Source organism: Buceros rhinoceros, unplaced genomic scaffold, assembly GCF_000710305.1.
Source record: "Buceros rhinoceros silvestris isolate BGI_N320 unplaced genomic scaffold, ASM71030v1 scaffold31137, whole genome shotgun sequence".
Lineage (NCBI taxonomy): Eukaryota > Metazoa > Chordata > Aves > Bucerotiformes > Bucerotidae > Buceros > Buceros rhinoceros.
The window spans coordinates 1-22,356 of NW_010424552.1; the positions used below are offsets into that span (position 1 = coordinate 1).

At 37.9% G+C, this 22,356-nt stretch overlaps 1 protein-coding gene across 1 annotated transcript in view; it reads right to left on the reverse strand.

The window, feature by feature from the left end:
• Positions 1-1,834: 1,834 nt before the first annotated feature.
• Positions 1,835-22,356, reverse strand: part of LOC104497566 (collagen type IV alpha-3-binding protein-like) — a gene marked incomplete at both ends in the record, with an annotated part of 48,593 nt that continues 28,071 nt past the window's right edge. The window contains 5 exons of the mRNA XM_010140833.1: positions 1,835-1,927; positions 8,517-8,674; positions 14,250-14,333; positions 15,332-15,470; positions 16,270-16,377. Of these exons, the coding sequence (XP_010139135.1) occupies positions 1,835-1,927; positions 8,517-8,674; positions 14,250-14,333; positions 15,332-15,470; positions 16,270-16,377 (582 nt within the window). The remainder of the gene's footprint in view (positions 1,928-8,516; positions 8,675-14,249; positions 14,334-15,331; positions 15,471-16,269; positions 16,378-22,356) is intronic.

A 22,356-nucleotide genomic window follows, 5' to 3' on the forward strand; every position in this document is an offset into this window, starting at 1 on the left:
TCATCTTGTGGTGCGGGTTGGTGGAGAACTAAGCAGTATCAAATGTACAAGAGGAAAGGGCTACAGGCCCCTGTAACTCCTGTTGTGAAACGCAGCCCCTGGCTCCAATTTCGTGCCCTCTCCTGGCCCAAGCCATGTCAATCAACACCTCTTTGAATAAGACTATAAATAGGAAGGGGGGAATGTTTTGTTGGGTGTGCTTTTTTGTTTGGAAGGAGAAGGACAAAAAAAGAGAAGAGACAACCACTGAGCAGTCACCTTGGCAACAAGAATTTTGCTTCAAGTATATGCTGGGTGTAAAAGAATTAACCTTAAGCTGAAAACTTTTACTACTGTAACATTAGAGAATAGAATACTGTTTTAGTTACTGATACAGGGGTATATGAAACAAAGCTGTTCATTTGTCCTTGCATAGTCCTTACTAAGGCTAGCTTAAAAATCAGTCAAGCTGAATCAACAGGAAGGCTAGCTAATGTTAAAGGTTAGATCATTAATTAACTTAGAATAGACAATCTTAAAGGTTATCTGTTTGAAGTAGACATAGACTAAGCAATATAATATACAACCAGTGCAAACGTCGAAGGAGGAGATGAAATGAAAATGAGAACTTGCTGAGACCACAAAATTGAATGGACTTTTGTGGCCAGTGAATAATGAAGAACTGAGAATCTGCTGAAGAACACCAAGGACTTCATCTAGTGACACAACGTTAGAAGAAACCTATATATACTAAAGATGTGTGTCGTATGTTTTGCCAGTCACTGAGGTGATGGCCCAGCTCTGAGTTGTTGAATAAAGCAAACCTAGTGTTACCCATAGACTCATCAAATTCTTTAACTCTGGGACAGGAAAGATCTTCCATGTGGCAAGCAGACTTTTAACTTTTTTGATTACTGGCAGGAGAAGAGAAGAGGGAGCAGGATGCAGGGACTGGGGACCCCCACCCCCCCCATACTGAGAAATGATTAATCACCACAGGGTAAGGGAGGATGGATTTGAAGAGCCGAGAATGGAGGCACTGCTGGAATGAGGAGACCTGGATACCTCCTGGAAACAGCGTGACTTTGAGTTTTGGAACCAGGCTGCACAATGCTAGCACCTGGGAAGGTAGCCAGAGCAATTGACAACTCCCCGCCCCACCCCACTCCATGGAATGGAGGCGGCCATGCCAAGCTGTCTCCTGTGGGGCAAGAGGGCCACGTGTACAGAGGAAGTTTGTCCCAGAAAGCAGCCTGGAACTTCATGCCAGAGGTTAAAAGGACCGCGCCCACCCACCACACTTCTGTATTCCCCCCAGCTCCCTCATCCAGCACGTGTGAGGGCTCAAGGTAGGGGAGGGAAGGTACATGTATATGTATTTAAGATCTCCTGTTCTCTCTTTCTCTAAGTCCCGTTGTAATTTCATTGATGATTTGTGGGGTCTGTTTTGAATTAAATTCATTTCCCTCCCCCCAGCCTGCTTCTTTGCCCCCAGCCATAAGTAGTGTGTTAAACCCTCCATTTATTCCCACCTCGAGCACTTTAGTTTTTTGTTTTGTTTTCTCCCTGGAGGAGAAAAAACTGGTCCAAGAGCAAATGTTGCCTGGGCTGCTTGGGTTTTCAAATGGCGACAATGCCTTTGACAAAAGCAGAACGTGGAACCCTCAGGTGAAGACAGACTCCCATTCTCAAAATATTAAGGACTGAGATTCTTCATAGAGTTTCCGTTTCCAAGGTGGAAAAATAAAAGTGGCATGAACACACTTGCACAAACCAAACGCCTTTTCCCTGTTTTGAGAAAGAAAGCAATCTTTAGAAGCCATAGTGTTCTTAATTTCAAAAGCAGAACTTGTACCTCATAGTCTGGCCCTCCGAAGTGGGACTTTTTCTTCAGTTCTGTCACAGCATTTTTGTATGCTTCTTCGATTCTTCTCCTTTTTTCTGTCTCCTGTAAAATTACATGATTATTTGATACAGTGAGAATGAATTGACTGATAATAGTCAACAAGCCAGTATAGTTTTCCTTCCAAGTAACCATTGTAAAGCTGCTGATTTTCTGTATTTATTTGCACACATGCATTATATAAGCCCATATACATGCATATATAATACAAAGACTGGGGAGATAGCTACCTTGAGGACACCTCCTTTAAACCACGTGGAAGAAATTAGATCAGAAAGCAAAAAACTGGTATCTAGCTTTAAGCACAGCTAGTCACGGTTCATTGATGGTCAGATCCAGAGGCATCTGACTGACAGTTTATATAAACCTCCTTGACACTGATGCTTGGGCAAGTGATGACAAAGGGTGAAAAATAAGACTGGTAAAAAGCTAACTTGTGGAATGTGGTGAGATGCTAGTGAGTCATAGTATGTAAGTTCATATCTATAATTAGCTGGCATAGGATCAACGTGAATCATATTGTGAATTCCACATAGTGACCAACAAGTCTACATCATTCTCCCATAATGTATCTGCAACTGTCTAGATCACTGTATGACTTTTTTTTTTAAAAAGCAGTAATACCAGAATCCAATTAGGTCTAAGATGTCCTCTGCAAATTCTACACACTGCCAGATATTCCCAGTGAAAACGCTTTAAACACTTCTGAAATTCTTGCAGAATTCACCTTTAAAACATTAAATGTTTCTCTGTCCTCTCTGAGAATCACTTCAGTTGGAAGAAAATTAAGTCTTACAGAGGACAGCTGGACATCATGGACTACTTCTTGTAGATATTAGTTTAGTTATTCACCAACCCAATTTGAACTTTAAAGATTCAGTGGAAAATGCTTAAGCAATACTGAAAGGCTGAATTTACCAACCAGAAATTTGTTGATAACATTCACTCTGGAACACATTTTCCAGCTTGTAAAGAGAATTTTGAAATGTAAGGCAACAGTTTTGATTTAAAACAGAGTTGTAGAGTTTTCCACAGAAAAATTCTTAGGTAAGAAGTAGCATTTAGATGAAGACAGTATTGTCCTTATCTGCAAACATAGGCTTTTTCCTTCTGAAACTATCACAAAGAGGTAATAACTGCTAACACAGAGCGCAAAATTTTGCAGGTTTAAGTTCTATGAGAGTAACTGGAGAGTCCTGAAGATGCGTAAAGCATGACTTGAGTGTAAGTCATTGCAAGAACACATAGAAGTTTTACCAGAACACTTTGAATGGTAAACAAAAAAACCCCAAACCACACAATCTGCAGATTAGTGATAATTCGCAAGTGTCAAAAGACACTCTCCAGATTTGCCAGCTTCTCTTGGCAACAACATTAAATAAGGCAGAAATTGGGAAACTGCTTGACTGCACAGCAGAAAAATTACTGTCATATTAAAACCCTGTAAAAATTTAATAAGACATTTAATTTACAATTGTCAAAGGGAACAAAAACTATCTAAACATGCTAATCTTAAGGTAAATTATCACATTCAGAATATAAGTTTGCTCATTAATAATAATTAGTACGACCAAAAGAAACAAGAATAGAGAAATATTGCTGTAGTCTAGACAACAAGAAAAACATCATCGCAATGATTTTGTTTCAAATTAAACAACGGACCAAATTCTAAAGATTGAACCCTTTTCTTGTTTATCCGTTTGAAGAAAAGTCTATTTTAAAATATGTTAAAGAGGCTCATACTGAAAAATATATGGCACTGGAAAAAAAAAAGCCAAGCTCAGAGTAAAAGGTGGAAAGCAAAGCTATAACTACAATTACCTTTAGATAACACTATATGCTTTTGTATTCATTTTATTCTAGAAATCTGACTGTTTTGGTAACAGAAACACTAAATGTAGAACTCTAAAAACACAATTGATCAGTACACTATTTTAACAGTCTCCTTAAAAAGTTGCTTTTATAATAATTTGATTTCATAGGTTTAGATGTAGTTTTCAGCCTTGAGAATGTAATATAAAACCCTTTAAAACCCCCTTTTTTAAAAAAAGGGTGTGTCCTGGGTTCAACATGGTGGAACCGGATGCTCTCATGTTGTCTGGCTTTCTTCTTCCCAGAGAGCTGTGGTTTTCCCAAGCTTCCGGGAAGGAGAACACTCCTCTTTGAATGAAGTCATAAAAGGGGGTGTTGTTGAGAGATTCGACGACATCTTGTTTCCCCCTCTGCTCTATCTGCCCTTCTCTCTATCTTGTCCGTGCTGCGGCTCTCTCAGATATGCTGCGGACTCTTGAATCTTACGCCCCCGGACTGGAGACCTTTATCAAGGAGAGAAAGACACGTCCAGGACCTGCTATTTCCCCGAAGCAGTAAAAGACTCCTTCTGCAGAATGGGTAGGACCTTCTCCATTTTCTGCCGATTCCCGGCGGGGGTGGTCTAATGAACTGTTTTGCTGTGACGGATTGACCCAGCGATACCCCTTATCTCTGCAGTGGATGAAGTAGGCACCAAACGCGCAGTGGAATTTGGAGATATTCCCTTAAGACGCCAGCAGGCCGGCCCGTGGCGCAGATGTGTGTGTGGGCCGGCCCATGGCGCAGATGTATATGTGCGTGTGAGAATCTGGAAGAAGCATTCCTTGGCAAAGAAATGAAGTTCCCTACAGCCACTCCAGAGGAGAAAAGGACTGTGTTTTAATTGCATGAAAGGTTTGCTTCAGGAGAAAGTTCCTTATCAAGAGCATTTTCGTCAGGTGAATGGACCAATCAACAGACTTTTTCCCCCCACCCGGCGTGGTGAGCCATTGTGGGGTGGAGTTTGTAAGTGGAGGATTGTTCCGATCGGGAGATCTTATATGTAACTGTACACTTTTATCTATTCTCCCTTTTATCTCTTTCTTCTCCCTTCTCCAGTCCGGTTTAACTCCAAGGGCGTCTGCATTATTAAACTTTTCTGCTTCTATCTCTCATATATGTAGTCTGTATGTTATAATTTCCTTTGCCAACTAAAGCCCTAATGAGCTCGTTAATGTATTGATAAGCCGTTAACAAGCATCGAAAGTTTTCTGTGTGAGCTTTGGCTGGCTTTTGCCAGCTGACACACTATTTTGTCGCATTCCTTTCAGTGGGGAAAACAGCCCCCCTTTTCAAACTGTGACAGGGTGTTATTGAGAAAGATATTAATTTCATAATACTGTACTATTCATCTCTAGTCAAACTGTAGTCACCTCCAGATTCAACAAATTCTACTGAACTTTTGCTTTCGTAATATGAGAAATTTTTTTGGCCACCTATGATTTTGAAATATATTGGCTTCACGTTCATCAGACAAATCGGTCTTTAGGACAAGTTAGCCCACTACAACACGAAGGCTGCGTAATTTTGTGAAGCAGCAGGACTCTTACAAATCACCTTTATGTGTTGCAGTTAAGTAAAGGGCAGTTCTGAAGCTAGCAGAGTGAGAAGGATGGAGATGAAAGCAGAGTGAGCTGGATTAGAGTGGCACTTATGCTACTTGTAGAGCACTGGTTTTAGCCACTAACAGACACGTTACTTTTCCTGTGACAAAATCTTCTAGTGCAGCTTTAACAGCATGAATCTGCTGACAAGCAAAGGACAAACTTGATGCTGCCCCTTTCAACAATGCAAGATGATTTTTTACAGGCACTGGAGAGACTTGCAAGAGCTCTAACACCTTCCCAGATAGAAGACAAAACACAAACAGTTGCCCAATTTTATGTAATTTTCTGTTCTAGTCTCTTTTACAGAGGGTATTCTGAATTTTATAATCTCACAATATTTCGGATAGATGTGTAAACTGCTCTAAGAAAATCCAAATTACAAAGATCAACACCATTCTCCTCCCACATTCATTTATCAGATGACAGAGTGATGTTTTCTGTTCGGGCTCATAGTTACAGAGGATACTCTTATAAGGGCATGTTTAACCACTAAAACAAGATAAAAGAAAACAAAAGCAGCTCTATAAATGAAGTGCAATAGTGTTAGCAGAAGTCTGAAGACAGCCAACAGTCTTTAAGGGTGTGGGTGTCAAGGTGTTGGTGATTGGGGACTGCAGGGGTGGCCTCTGTGGGAGGAGACAAGGTGCTGCCCTGCATCAGACACAGGTGGTTCTAGTCAGCTCCAAAACAGACCCACTGCAGAACACAGCTGAGCCCACCCACCATGTGTGTGGCCGCCTCTCTGAAGAAGTATTTAAGAGCAAAAAACACTCCTGGAAGAGAGAAGGGGGGAACAAAAAGTGAGATACAGAGGACAGAAGAAGAGGAGGAGCAGCTCCTATCTACACTGCAGATCACGGAGGACTCCATGCTGGAGCAGAGGGACATTTCCTGAAGGAACTGTGTCCCGTGGAGAACCCAAACTACAGCAGATTTTTCCAGAGGACTGATGCCCATGGAGAGGACCTGCACTGGATTAGGGAAAAAGCATGAAAAGGGAAGAAGTAGCAGAGATGTAATGTTTTGAACTGACTGACAATCCTCCCATTTCTCACCCCACACAGGCAGAGGGGCCTGCAGTGAAGGAATGAAGCTGAGCTTGGGAAATGGGTGAAGAAAGCTGTTTTAGTGTTTGTCTTTTTGTTTCCCATTAATTGGATCTACTTTAAATCAGCAACAAATTCATCTTCCCTAAATCAAGAATGTTCTGCCATGACAAAGACCAGTAAGGAATCTCCCTGTCTTTCTCATCCTATTTTTTTCCCTCATCCTGCTGGATGGTGTTAAGCAGCTGCGTGCACATGGCTGTTAGCCAAGGCTAGCTCATCAAACTTGTTATTTAATTCAATAAATATTTCCTCTTCCAAACAGTTACCAACTAGACGAATAAAAATAAAAAGTAATTATATTAGAACTTAAGTACTTTGCCATAAGTGTGCTGTAAATCCAGAAAATTTCATTAACAAATGTGACTTTAAAAGAAGTTTCAAGTCTACCAACGCAGAGCAACTTAAAACCTGCAAGGTTTTAGAAGCTGCTGCTATTTTCATTTCTGGGAAAGCCAGTCCAGTCAAGCTTGTCACCCCTTTAAAATATATCTACTCATGCTGTATGAGGTATCAGTCACAAGACCCAAAGTGAAATTTAGGTTGCATTTGTAAACCATCTGCTCCTTAAACCTCCGTACTTTAAAGTTAGTCCACAGAGGAAGAAAAAAGTGACAAATAACTAATCTAAACAAATTCATATTCTGTATTAACATATTATTCTGTATTAACATATACTAACATAGGGACATGAAAAATACATTTCAACCATGCTCTAAGCAGAGTCTGATCAAGAAGAGTGAACTGTGTTTGCTCAGCCCAGGTAAGAGAAGGTTTTTGTAGGGGGACCTAATAGTAGCCTTCCAATAGGTACAAGAAAATCAGAAAGGGACTGTGCCAGAATCTTCACAGCAGCCTACAGAAGAAGGGTGAAAAGCAGTAGGCAGATAGAATACTCCAACCATATAAGGAAAAATTTTCTCACTGTAACAACAGTTGAGCAGCAGAACTGGCTGCCCAGAAAAGCCGTGTAGTCTCCAGCCCTGCAGACTTGAAACAAGGCTTGGTAAAGCCCTGAGCAACCTGGTCTGATCTTAAACTGTCCTTCCTTTAAGCAGAAGGTTGGACAGAGAGAGAAGGGTCGACCTCTTGAGGTCTCTAGTCCAACCTGAATTACCCTATGATCCTGTGAACAAGCTTCAAGTCTTGGATCTACTGTAATTCCTTCAATTACTTAGACGGAGCAGTAACAAATTAAGTGTTGACAGAAATTGCAGTAAGTTTGACCTATGGACAAAGATGACCCAGGAGACAGAGGCAAGGATTCAAACATGGATGTATTTTGCCTGAATGCGTTCATTCCTTGAATTGTCTATCACTGAAGCACACAGACTAAGTTTTGAAGCGTGGTAGGCACCACATCGAAAGATGTTAAAGTAAAACCAAGAGACAGCAACACCTAGAGAACTGCACAGGACATAGGCCACTGATACCAGGATTGTAGAAATCACTTAGCCATGCCTCCAGCACACCTCATGGAAGACACTGCTCTAAGTTGCTATAGTGGTTGAGTAGGCCTATCATGAATTATCACTGCCAGAGAATAACGGTTATTCTAACAGCACACACCAATAAAAATTAACCAATTACTATAAAACACAACTTAGTCTTTTCAATCTCCTCAAGCAAAGTGAAATCGTATCTTAAGGAGACATTTAAAGTTAGAACAGGTTGTTCTTCTCAGTATTGTCACCATCTTCTATGACAATTAAAACATTTCAGAGATTTGCACATGATTTTGCAAGCATGGATAATTAGGTCTCTTTTAGAAGGCTGCAAGAAATAACACTTATTACTATGGAATACTGTCAGGTTCTCTACAGTAGTCCTGAATATTTTTATATCTATCTGAACAAGGGCTGGGAAAAGAAAGATTATAATGAATGTTACTGCATCACCAGTCAGGATGAGGCTTTAGCATTTTATAGGAGTAATAATCAAAGCATCTATAATTAAATGCTGTGCATAAAAATAAAAGCAATATCTGGAACAACAAAAGTTAACAACAGCTCATTTGAAATTTCAGACACTTTTCTTTCTTCAACAAAAGTAAAAGGAAAGTGAACTTACCTTATCTAGCCTTTTTTGCCAGTTTTCTTCACGTTTTACCATGAGTTCAATACAATGAGAGAGCGTAGCGAGGATTCCAGCAGTAGTTTCCTTGAAAGTTATAGCTTCTCCTTTGAAGTCTATGCCATTAATTCCTTTGGGTGTCACATGCGGAAACACTAAAAACAAACATGAATCATTCACTGATAGCTGTCTAACTCAAACAAGTATTTTACATGTATGATTTATATCACAACTGCCTGAAGAAAATAAACTGGCTAGAAAGTTAATTTAAAAATAAAAAATGCTAAAAATTTTCAGCTATCCACAGGATAAGGAGACATATTCCAAAGGAGGAACGCATCCCTTCAGCTTCATCTTGCTATACTGTATTTCAAGTCTGTGTGTAATGCTGTATTTCTCCACACTCTGCAGATCATGTGGGTGGAGGGAGCGGTAATACTTTAACAATAGCAGTTTGACAGCTTGAAGCGGGGTCTAATTAACACAGAGCAACCTTAAAACATATCTGATACGGCACTAAGAAAGGAATGATTTCAAAATGCAATCAAACCCAAAATGTAACATTCAAGGTTGCTTTAAGCAGGTAATTATAGATTTAAAAACCTCTCAGTAAAAAGGTACGATACAAAATAAAAAGTATCAAATGTGTTGAATTATCCAAGTACTGTGGGATCTGCGGTTCCAACAACTACACACTGTCAACCAAGCCATCTGTTGCTAAGGCTATTTAAACAAGTCTTAAAATGTGTGACAAAAAAAGTACCTATTATATGTCAAACTCCTATGTAGGTTGACATAATAACAAACCATATTAATGTCAGAAAATAGTAGAAAGCAGAAGTAACACTTGTGTTGAAGCTGACTGAGCCCAGCAAGTTAAAAGTAACTCCTGCTATGCCATGGGGCAAGCTAATGACTTACCACCTAGCTGGATGTTGCTTCCCCCCCCCAATCTGTCAGTTTAAACTACAACAGTGGCATGTTGAAAAAAAGTACAAATAAATATTTGTGTAAGTTTATCCAATATCTGCCTGAAGGGCAACACAATGCTTTCAAGCAGTTCAGTTCTCGTAAGGAAGAGAAATGCAGTTGCTGTTCTTTAATGGTAGAGCACAGTACCTACACTTTGGGAACAGAAAGCTATCGACACATGGTCTTAAGCAATGGTTTAAGTCTCTAAAATTTTTATACACCCTCATTTCAGGAGAAGTCTAATTTATCTTTTCAAACAGATGATTGCAAACTGCGCACTACTTTAAACAGCTCAATAAGCAAGATCACTCTCTAAAAAATGAAGATGATGGGGGCTAGAGAAAAAAGGAAGATAAAAGAAAGCAAAATCTGTTTCAGAAACAATGAGCAGACCAGCTCTTCCTAACAGCTTTGGACAGAACACAGAGGAGGATGAGACTGAATGCAGTATAAACTGGCAAGGAGATGATGCAGGGGATGCACTGAGGATGATGAAAAATTACATCACAAGAGATTCACCCATAACACTTTGTGACTGAGTAATTCAGTTTACACTAACAATGTGTCTGGCTGATGTCGACTGTGTTTATGTGCAGCCTATAATGTTTATAAATGTGGGTTTTCTCTCCTAATTATTAAACATGCTAGACACTCTTAAGAAACTACCACTGGGTGCGACATTAAAATAATTTCATAAATCTCTATGGGAGATTATAAGGGAGGTGTAGCCTCATTTCCTGGCAAAACCCCTAACTTTTGTTCATGGATACGTTAAGTTCTCAGCTACAGTTATTAATACTTCCATAGAGTTTCAGACATCACAGATTCTAAGTCATTCTGTAATGACCAGTCTAAAACTCACACCAATACACGCAGAGCTGGCAGTTTTGAAGTCAGAGTCCATAGTTCCTTTCAGCCATTATATTTCTGGGCAAAAATGAACTTGTTGCAGAAAGATGCAAAACCTGTTTCTTTGAAGAGATGGTCACTCAAGAGATTCCTTACAATGTATTTCGATGCATTCCTAATCAAAGGAGACATTTGCCTTCCTGGAACATGTCAGAAAATGACCTCAAGCCTCATCTCAGTAACAGCTGAGATTCAGCACACTAGAAGCATTTGTCAGGAGGTTTTTCTGTTTGGAAAGCCTGAACATCTTTCCTATTAAAGTTTTTTTCTTCATGTCAGACTGAGTGTTTCAGCATGAAATCTGGCATCAAGAAATTTATCTGATTCAAGGTAAAGCCTGATAAGAAAGTGTTTTTATCACTGCAACTGCTCTTCTAGCTTGCAGAACAAACTGTGTGCAGCCAATTGAAAAGCAGCAGGATGATTTTTTTCTCCTATTTTAATTGCAGTGTCCTCCAACTGTTTGGTTTGTTTTTAATTATCCTGTCTTATAAGCACTTTGCTTTATTTCTGATTTGTTTTCTATTGCTTTTTCTATAAAGGATTCTTCATACCATGCTTTAGCCTTCAATGGCTCTTCGAGCTGTTATGCACCACCTCTGTGTCTGTTAGGATAAGTCAGTTTTCCCTTCTTATTCCTAAGATTCTATTTGTAAATGCTTTCCCAGATATCCCAAACATCATGCATTCGATCAAACCTGATTTCCAGTGAAACTGAAAATTATTTTAAACACAGTATGCAGAAAGAAGTTCCTTTATCTTTTCCATTTTATGTCACTACGCTAATCCTAAATGAAAAAGAAACGTTCGGGTGCATCACCCTTTCACTGATACCTATTGTTGTTTATGTTCTGTGGATTAGTCTTCCTCTAAGAACAACCCCATTATTTCATCAATACATCAGTGAATATAATTCCTCCATTCAAAGCACAAAACCCCAGCATAAATCCCACTGTATTTTACACCAAACTTCTTCAGTCTCTGACCCATTTCTCTCTTTACAGTTCCAGTACAAAACCACCTTCCACCTTCAAAGAGGTTCCTTAAGCAGGTTTCATCTGCTCTTCCTATTCTTACGTAATTTATATCCAAATAACACTTATTTTCCTGAGTGGATGGATAGGAACCCTTCCTGATGAAGATTCTACATTCTTAAGATACAATAAAAGATCCCAATGGGCAAACATGCATCAGCCAGATTCTCCTTTGGTGTTTTATACGAATGATCATTGTTTCAGTTATCAGATATTTTAACTGAAAAGTGACCAAATCTAAACACCTTCATAGTACTCTTCATAGCTCTTCACTCAAAGATCCTAGGTAACACAGAAAAGCCTCCCTATCCAAAATGTCTTCAGAGCAGTACACAAATCTCTCGTCATGTTAACTTTCTCCTCCCCCCCGAAAAGATGCCAAGGGAACAAAGTTTAAGTCAGTGTGAATATGGTCCCTTAAATCAGTCTTAAATCTAATGATTTGAGCATTAGATTGGAGAACTATTGGTTTGAACAGTAGGCCTAAACACTCCTCCTCATGATAGTAAGCTAAATGAGGGGTTGAACTCAGGATTCTCACTTCCTGGTGCACTGACTGCAGAACAGTCCCAGAATAAGCAGGCAACTATTTATCAGCTGCAGTTGAACAGATTGTTCCAGTCCTTAGAGGACTGGATAGAGGCTTCAAGAAGGGAACCTGAAATTTGAGAAACCAAAGAATCTTAACAACTGGTCTGAGACTGAGCTTTAGAAAAAGTGAAGTGGAAGATAAATCTTTCATTATCAGCTAGCCTGAGTAGTTTTCTGTCCAATACAGGGGCACAGCTGTCACAACCTGAGACATCTACTTGCCTCACTGCGTCACTTACTCGACTTTAGGGCAGAGACTCTGATTTTTTCATTTCTAATTAAGCTTTACAGCACTCTGCTTCAAAATAATTAATGGATTTAGCTCTTAGAAATCCAACTCAGTCAAAGAAAAACTAAAACTGGGATAAAAGTTTTCACAGAAATAACTGATGTAAAGCAAATTTAATGGAATTAAGTAGCATAACAATTGGAATTAGAACTTCTACAAAAAGCAAGGGATTGCAGAAATTAATTTCTGTAGTGAGTTATAGTAAGTGAGTTTACACAGAGGTACCATATGACATAGCAATGTCGTAGCAGCAAGTTCTCAAAGACTTGTTACAAAGCTTTTTACAAGAGGAATATGGATATCACCTCAAATGCCTGTTAAACATGTGATGAAAAACATGAAGTCACTTACTTTGCATTTAAATATTCCAAGATGACCAAATGCACTAAAAATACAGACTTCCCTAATGACATTCCCCCATATCGTAGGTGTATATATAGCAGATACACCAGAAGAATACAGATATGAAAAAATGCTCTAAAGGTAAATTAAGCTGAAACTCCCACATGATCCTACAAAAATCAAGTTTGATAAAGATCTCTTTCAAAATGAATCATTCAGTAAAATTAAATTCTCACTTAATGCTTTTTAAAGAAGGCTTCTTCAGTTTTATAAAATTTGTTCTGATTTACAGTCCTCAAAAAACCGTATAGTTTGTACATATACAATACGGTGTTAGTGGAACCGTGCTTTTGCTTACAGGTGAGTGTTGCAAGCTTGCTTAACTTTGGTGATAAGGGGTAAGAAAGATTTATTCAAAACTTCAGTCATATGCTATTTAACCTCTGAAATCAGCATTATGATTAATCCTCAGCAACACAAGTACTTCATATAATAGAAAAAAATCTACTCATACAATGAATTCTGGAAGCATCCTAAAAGATCCTTCCATTTCCTTTTCTCATAACAGTTTTTGCTGTACTCTAGAAAGAGCACTTAAAAACAGCACAGAAAGTTGTAACACATGCAGCCAATAGTCAATTAAACAGAAAACAGAAGACACAGAAAAGGTTTATTTTGCTTATATGTTTTCTAGGTTCTGATATGAGAGAACCTAGAAACCCATTTTGCCCATACATTTTCTAGGTTCTCTCTCTCTAGGTGAAAGTGTTTACAATTTTAAAAACACTTTTAGTGAGTACTTGGGGAGATTCCATCAGATTTGAAACTGGAGACACTGCAACTTCAAAGTTTTGTGAATCAATCTAGGAAACACCTTAGGACTAACAGAATTGCCAGTATCTTGAGAATGTGAACGCTAAAATATTTCAGTTTGGGAAACAAGAGAAAGTTTAAGAAGAGTGCACACAGATTTTAAATGCAAACACAACTGCCAGGCCAGCAGAATCAGCAAGACTTGGTCAAGTTCTTGACATTTACTGAATAGATGCAATAACTAGACGATTTAAGGTAAGAATAAAAATCAGAAGTCTGTTCATCACAACAATGGAAAATACAGTAAAAGAAGTGTAAAAATTATGATTAGTGAGAAGCACTAACAATGTTGACTTAACCATTAAGTGGCCATAGGACTTGGAAAAAACATACTGGGACATACCTAACTGGAAATGCATTGTGCTCCACCACACTCCTAAAGCAGGTAAAACGCTTGCATGAAAACTGCAATTACCTGTTAAAAATCTCACTCCTCATCTGAGTGAAGCAGCTATTTCAACAGACTTTTGTAGTGAAAATGGCTTTGGACATGGAATAGGAAATTTCAGCTTGACAAGCCTGCACTATTTCGTGTGAATTAAGAATAACTCAGAGAATTATAAAAAGCAGCTAAGGAATGGTAAACTTCCGGTTGCATATATTTAAATAACTATTCTTGTCGTTTTCTGCTTAGAAAAAAGCATAAACACCCATCTTGTATCAGGCGTATCATCATACTATTCATACGAATTTTCAGTGAAAAAGTTGGGAAGCACTTACGTTTTTCCTTACTACTGTTAGTGTTATGTAAAAAATCCCCATCAGAACGCATTGTAGGAAAACCATCTTCATCATCTTCTACCACTAGATTAGAAAGAGAGTATGTTATGGGAGTGAGAAAGCTTTTCCAATTCTTTAGTGTGCAAGAAAGAATTAAGAGCATGTTCATGGCTAAGCAGGATTTAAGATTTTTTTCCCCCCCCTATAACAACAATCATGAAGATACCTACCCCCCCCCCTTTTTCCCATAACTAAGACTAATTAACTCATAAGTAATCTTCATTACTGTCAGAAACCATCAGGACTCTAACGTTTGCTCAGTGTTGAAGTTTAGCACTCGATTCTTTGGTAAGAACATTATTTTGGTATTACAACTGGATAAGCAGGGAGGCATGATCCAGCAACTATCTACTCTTCAATACTAGAAAGTTGACAAAGAAGTGGAATTTAACTTAATCCATTGTTTTCTTACTACCAAAAGTTTCAGGCTGCCAGGAAAAAAACAAGGTTGAATATAAATGCCTCAGAAAAGTTCATGGATACAAGAGTAAGTTGTGCTCTGAGAACAGCAACTCAGAGATATATACACACGGACACCTGCGTCTACTAGAGCATCAAGGGTGCACTCAGTGCTCTAGTTCCAGTCAATACATCTCAGGAGCGTTCATTCTGGCAGCACCTTTGCCTTTTTTAAAGGATGTATTGTTCCTATCAAAACTAATACCCTATTTATTTTTCAAAATAAAAGGTAAGAAACACAGCAATAAACTAACTTGAATTCATCTCATGACTGTAAAGAATTGTTGTTCCATAACATAAAATGCTTAAAAGAGTATTTCCTTTGTACAGTTGACAGCTACAGGTTAATATTAAGTTCGGCAGATTTTTATGAGAATTCAGCTTCTGAATTTAAAACAGCTAACACTGTTATGCAGAAATATCTATGATTGATCCCTATACTAAAGAGAAATTTAAGATACAAATTCAATTGACATGGCATCAAACGCTCTACTTATTATTCCAAGGGCTGTTTCTGTGTAAAACACTTAATTCTATGGAGCTAAGTTTTCAGTTAGTTTTACCTTTATCCCTCTGGAGTTCGTCTTTGGAAACTGCATCTGCACAGGCATCAAAGTATTTCTGTAAAGTATCAACTTGTCTACACAAGATGTCTCTAAAAGTTTCCATTTCTGCAAGCTTCTCACGCAAGCTATGGCCCTTCTGAAAATATAAGGGAAAAAAAGGCTGAAATGCTTCTACATACTCAGCAATAGTCCAATGCATATACAAAAATTTTTTTTGATCTCTGCAGCTTTGAAGAACAAATTCAAGTACACTAAGGACATTTTCAATCTCAGAAGCTATGAAACGTGGTTAATGTGAGAAGAATGTAAAAGACGGCATGCAAGTGTTCCTTACTCATATTTTTGGTCTCAACTTTTCCTCTTGACTGCATCTGCTACTTTAGAGCATTCTACAAAAGCTTATTAAAAATGAGAGCTTGCATGCTACTGGCTTTATGCTTACGTGCCTGAAAACAGTCAGCATTAGTTTAAGATTTTTTGTTCCAACTTTACTCCCCTTTCCTGTGTTGCTCCAACTCTGCTCTCCCAGAAGTAGAGCCCACTCAAGTCCAGGTTATATATTTATACATAAGACAAGGAAAGTCATCATTTGTCAATCAGTATTAATCAAATTTATTAAGCCACAGAGTCAGCATTCACTTTAATTTAGAAGCCCTGATATTCTGAGCAGTAAACCAGGAAAAGTTAACAAATGCTCCCACAAGTTTGCTTTTCTTGCCATTGGAAGATGACACCACAATTTAAGAGGGAAAAACACACAGAGGCATGAGAGAGCCTCCTGTATCACCTGTTCATCATCATACGATGAATTACTAACACAGTAAACCAAATATTTTTTTTCTATACTTATGTGAATGAGTGTTCACATAAATTATTTCTCTTACAGTTGCACACATTATTTACGCACCAATACCAAGAAAACTTTATCCACTAACCTTGAATGAAGAGGTTGATGTCGCAGAGTATCCACTTGCTCCAGAAACAAGAGACACCATGGAGCCATGGCGTCGTAAACTTGACTCTGATCCATAGCCGGATTCAGTCTAAAAAACCAACCACACACAAAACTAGAGTGCTGAGGCTTTTAATATAAAAGAAATCATGAAAGCAAAATTAATGTCATTTCCTCCGAAACCAGTCTGTTTGATTCTTGTCAGGAGGCAGCAGGGGCTTAATAACTCAGATTGTGCCTGCATGTTTAGGATGTTGATGCAGCATCTGTAAAGTTACTATGAATCTGGTTTTTGTTATCACAATGATCTGGAAAAAATTAGTTATCTACAGCCTATTATGTGCCTCCAAAAGAACAAGGCAACATATATTTAAGGGTTCAAAAAAAGGGACAATGTTCCATTATATTGGTTTATGTAATCCCTGCCAGGCAATTTTCACACAGTGTTCAAAAACGTACAGTACTCTACAATTAATCAGGGGATTAACATTGTTCAGTTGGAAGACAATAAGCCTCAGTCAATCCTTCCAATCATTCACATAGTGCCATTTTATTTTTAAAAGCAATAAAACAGAGATCATAGAAAAACAATTACTGCTAGCGAGGTTTTTTTTTTCCTTTCACTTGTTCCAGGCTTCTTTAGCGAAATATTTTATACTAAACTGAAATTAATTTTTTTTCACAAATAACAGAAGTCTGCATAAAACAAGGTGAGATATTAAAAGCAAGAGGGAGAAGACAATAATAGTAATTGATTAAATAATGAAAGAAAAAAAGTCTTGATTAAAATGGCACTAGCAAGGTCTAAAAACACCAAGTTTGACAAAATTCCTCACAAAGAGGAGCAGATACTGAGAAACAGGAAGAAAAACACTACCCTAATGGTAGTACCCTAAAGGTTAATGCACATGGCCAGAGCACGGCAAAGGAGAAACACCTTGAAAGAATTTAAGAAATAAACAGATGGTTCAGAGTAATATTTGAAGTATTTTTGACAGACAAATTCTGCAGTAGCATAAAAATTCAAATGGGGTAGGAAGAAGGGGAGGCAAAACAAGTCATATAGAACAAGAAGCAACATGAAATTCTAGCTGTTGTAATTTTTACAGAAAAATTGGAAGCTGCATTGCTTTGGAAAGATAGGAGAGTGCTGATAAGTCAAGGTGAAAACAGGAGTGTTAAAAGCAAGAGGAAGGACAAAAAGTTGTTTGAAGTGTTGGTTCAAACCGGTGGTTTTGGACAATACTGCAGTGTGCGGGGCAAAGTACGTATGTTTGGATTACAAAGGAAGAGTGGCAGAGAAATACAGTTTTAGAGAAATGAAAAGAACAATTTGAGTCCCAGAGTTGTCCACGTAATTTCTGCACAAATGTGACTGAATGAGATTATCCAGCAAAACCAAACATAAAAGAGCCAAGAGTCAATTTCTACTTGGCCCATTTAAAGAATGAGGTAGGAGACAAGAAAGAGTTGAGGAAACAGAAAAAAGAGGTGAAGCTGAAAAATTATTATGACCAAGAAATGCATGGGTATTTAGAAAAGGGTATTCCAAAAGTATTGGTGGAAGAAGGCTAAACGATAGTCAACTTCAAATAAATTAAGAAAGCACTTGCAAATTCTAAAGATTTAATAAGGCACATCTTAAGTTCACTGCTTCATTGAGCAAAAAATTAGAAATACTGCAACTTATCTGAACTAGAAGAAATAGAAGTTTATGTTTAATCACAGCTTAAAGTAAAGTAATAGAATAAGGAAACTGTCTTGTGTTAAGTCATACTATAAGACCACTAGTAATTTCTGCTATAAATCATGTATTTAAAGCTACTTTACACTGAGCAAGTGTTTGAAAAAAAATAGCACCGTGAGTTTTATCAAAGTGTTAAAAGTTCCTATTTTTAAGAATTAGTTCCACTATTTAAGAGCTTGACTTCAAAGTATCTGCTGGAATTGGCAGTTAAAAACATTCACATAGGATATATGGGGCTTTTTTAGAATACCAGTTCAAGTGTTAAGCAGCATACTTGGTTTAGTAATGTCTTCGGGATATTGAACCATAGCACTGAATTGCATTGCAAGTCAAAACAAGATTATAACTTAACTGACCATGTTGTAATTTTAAGTATAACAGAAATCAAATAATGAAGCTTTGATGAGGTTTTGTTGCAAAAAAGTGGAAGCTTTTGGATCTTTTTGCAGACTGAAGTCCTCCAAAGGCTTGACAAATAAAAACGACGTACATATGTAAGGGAATAATAGGATTTTTAGAAGAACAAGCAAGAGTTTTGGGCATACAATCATTTAATTTCAGAAGTGCTTAATGAGGATAAACCTCAAAAGAACATTTTGTAAGAGTAACAACACAGTGAAGCATGAAATATTTAACATTTTCTTTAAAAGCAAAACTAAAAACTTCTGTTTTACTGGTAGCTTCAGTGTTTACTTAATCATATGCTACAAATATTAAGATGATTCTGAATGTGCTTTTACAACAGTCAGTTTGACAGTAGGACTCATTCTGTTTTCCTGGTGAGTTGTACACACTGGAAAGAAGGTAAGATTTAATTTCAATAGGACATGACTTAATGAACAGATCAATTTTAAAATGTAGTCAAAACACCTGTCACATTGAAGCCAGAGCATTTTAAGATGTCTTCTGATTGCTTTCTCCTTTAAGTGAAAAAGACAGATCTATTCAAACCCTAGATTTAAGCTCAGGAAGTAAAATTTATGAATTTCTCTATTTGAAGACTTTAATCAAACTCACATCTTAGTAGCACTAAGCTAGAACTTCCAAAAACAGACGTAATCTTAGAAATAAAAAATCTGGTGATGTATTCTACATTTGAATTAAATCCTTTTCTTCCAATATTACCGAGTCAATGGGTAACGTTCAGTTAATTTAGTTCACAAAATAAAAGCTGACAGTGAAAGAAAAAACTTATTTCCATATCAATATATAAGCTTGATTTTTAAAGGTACCTTTTCAGCAGTATATTTAACTGTCATTTATGCTTGTGATTAATACTTCCATTAAACAGTTTATCCACACCTCAGAACTGTATACAAGATAGCACACAGAGCTGTCAGCTTGCAAATCCTACCAATAAAAAAGCACTACATAAAAAGCATTTAGGCAGTTTTAACTGTTTGCAACCAAGGAACAAATTCAGCAGGCAGAACGCAGACTGAACAACACACAACACGAATTCAAAGCATTTACAGATCATGTTCACAAAACTGTCTCAGACAATCATGTTTTAAGAGCCAAGGGGAAAAAAAAATTACATCAGGAATACTTATTTGTATGAAGAAACAGAAAATAAGTATTGCTTTATAACTGATGCAGAGACAAGCCATCCAGCTCACAGCAGACACATGCAAGCAGCTTCATGCAAACAATGAAAGCATGCATCATGCAAAGCCCCACCATTCTACTACCGCAACATCTAAATGAAAGCAGGTCACTGCGGCATTTATGTCTTGCAAAGCAGATCATCGTTAGCTATTCGCTGCAGAAATGCTCAATTACATTGAGAAGACGAATGCTGGCACAAGCTTCTTCTGTTTACACAATTTTTAATTTCCCAAGATAAAAATTGGAAAAGCAGGTAGAGTCCATATGATAGAAGCTGTCAGTCTCTGCTTGAAAACAAAATAACTTGCAAAGTTGTATCAAATCATACTATCAAGCAGTAACGCTCAGTTACCATGCTCAGTATACAGAAGCAGCTCTTTGAAATTCCATGCATACATCATAGCTTCAAAGCTACACTAAAAGTAGCGTTTTTTAGTACACTGCAACACCTTCAGCTTTCTAATGTGGTGCAGAAAATCCATTAATCCTTTTGTTACGATAGACAAGAGGAGAGAGCCACATGATCCAAAGCTTCATGTGATTCTTTAATGGAGGTGCTGGTATCAGCCACACAGCATTGTCAGAAAAGCTGTTCTCAGTAATTGCTAAGTATATGCAGAATCATATTGCAATCCTCCATTATGGCTCACGCTGATCTGCCAGTTAAGGATTTCCTAAAGTGGGTCAGTAACACTCCTGAGTAGAACACGAACTCACAGGAAAGCTCCTCCACATTAAAAAAAAAAAAAAAATCAAATAAAGCAAATTATTCTCCCATATCTTCAGGGAATTAGTTTGATTATGTCTAATTTTAGTGCCTGTCAAGCACTTTATTTGCCCACCAAGGCAGTTATTTTCAGTTAGCATTATAAATTATTACTACTTTACATAACACAAGCAGAAGGCAGCTCCGCCTTCTAAGGCATACAGCTCACCCTAAGAGGTGATGAAACAGACATTATGATACAGTGACCTGAATCAAGTACTCTGCAGTATTTGTGAAAATTCCTACCACAACATCCAAGAGATCAAACCACATTTTCTATTGAAAAACCAGAATGTAGAAAAAACCCACAAAAATGCAAAATGAAAGAGCTGGAAGGTACTATGAAAGACTTGGTGGAGACTAAGCAGACAAGCTCTGTAAAACATTATGTTCTGAGAGCAATTTTTAGACTTGCTGCAAATGCTTCAACATATATGTGAAGAAAGAAGGTTTACTGCTAGGATGACCCAAGGAAGGACTACACAGGGATGGCTGCAGAACAGTGAGAATACAACAGACACAACAGGTATGGCAGTCTGGGGTGCATTTTTGAGGTCTGAAGATACAATTAACATGTGTCTGTACGTCTGACCTTTCGATTATTCCATAGTTGCTGACAATGGCAAAAATTAAGGTTTCAAAAACAAGGTTGGAAATTTCACAATCCAGGTCTGAGCAGTTAGATGATGATTACACCACCTACAGCCTTCCCAGTCACGGTGCAGTGGAGTACTTAGAAAGCAAAATAGTTTCTAACATGACTTCTCCTTACAACTGCAAAAACAAGTAAAGAAGTGCAGACATTTTTCCTCCAACAGTGGTAAATATTGCAATTCCATAGTAAATAAATATACATACACAGAAGGAAAAAAACCCCAGGAATCTCAAGTTGAAAAGTAAGTATAAGACGACAAGTGAAAAAAGTAGACACTATAGCAATTTAGCCCCAAGATTACTGTAAGTGTTATACTAACTTGTCCAATCCAAGCAACAGTTATCTTTTGGGTCTTTACTTCTCAAACTCCATATACTTTTGGTAAGTCACCATGTGTTCCCACCGACATTAAGCCTCTTTAAAAGCTGCATGAGTAGTACACAGGCTTATAAGCCCTGGAATCACATAATGCTTTTTAAAGAAACAGAAAGGGCCAAGAAGAAGTATCAACACAAATCATTGCAGGCAGAAGAGAACATAGGTTTCCAAAGAGGCAACTGAAGGCAAATGACTGACCTTTGATAAACTTTATCCAAGTAGTTCACACCCATGTTTAATTACATGGATGTGTACCTTTTTTCCCAGTAAATCTCTTGACTGTTAATGTACACAGGAAAACTATTCACCAAATATTATTCAACATCTTTAAATGCTAAGATTCCACAAAAGATGAATTCCAAAAGCAGAATGCCAGAAAGCCAGGAGGCTGACCAGAACAACACCCGAAAGTCCACAGAGAAGATGAGCAACACAAGATCTTTACCATCATGCTCCTCAGGCTTGGGAATCACTGTGACAAAGTGTGATTTTACAGAATAAAACCCCTCCCTATGCAAAAGTACCAAAAACCAAGCTGGGTCTGTTGGGCCATGAGGTTCTAGCAAGACTGGCAGAGGGCTGTGTTTGCTCTTCTTATGAATCTGGGCTGTCAGGAGAAGGACAAGTAAGATCAGCGGAGGTACACAAGAACTACACTCTGCTACCAGACACTGTTAGGAAAAGAACTGATATTCTGGCCTCTGCTCCCAATGCACTAGATATTCTTATCTGCTTTAATGCTTTGAAAGCTAAAGGGAATAGTAATAGATTTTAAAGAATTAGTTCATTTAAATACATGCTTGCTTCATCTTGCTTTAAATACAGTCCTTGAGCAACTGTGCCTTTAAAAATAACAGTTCTGATCCTAACCGAAAGCACTTGCCATATAAAGTTACATAGTGGTTAATCCGAATTT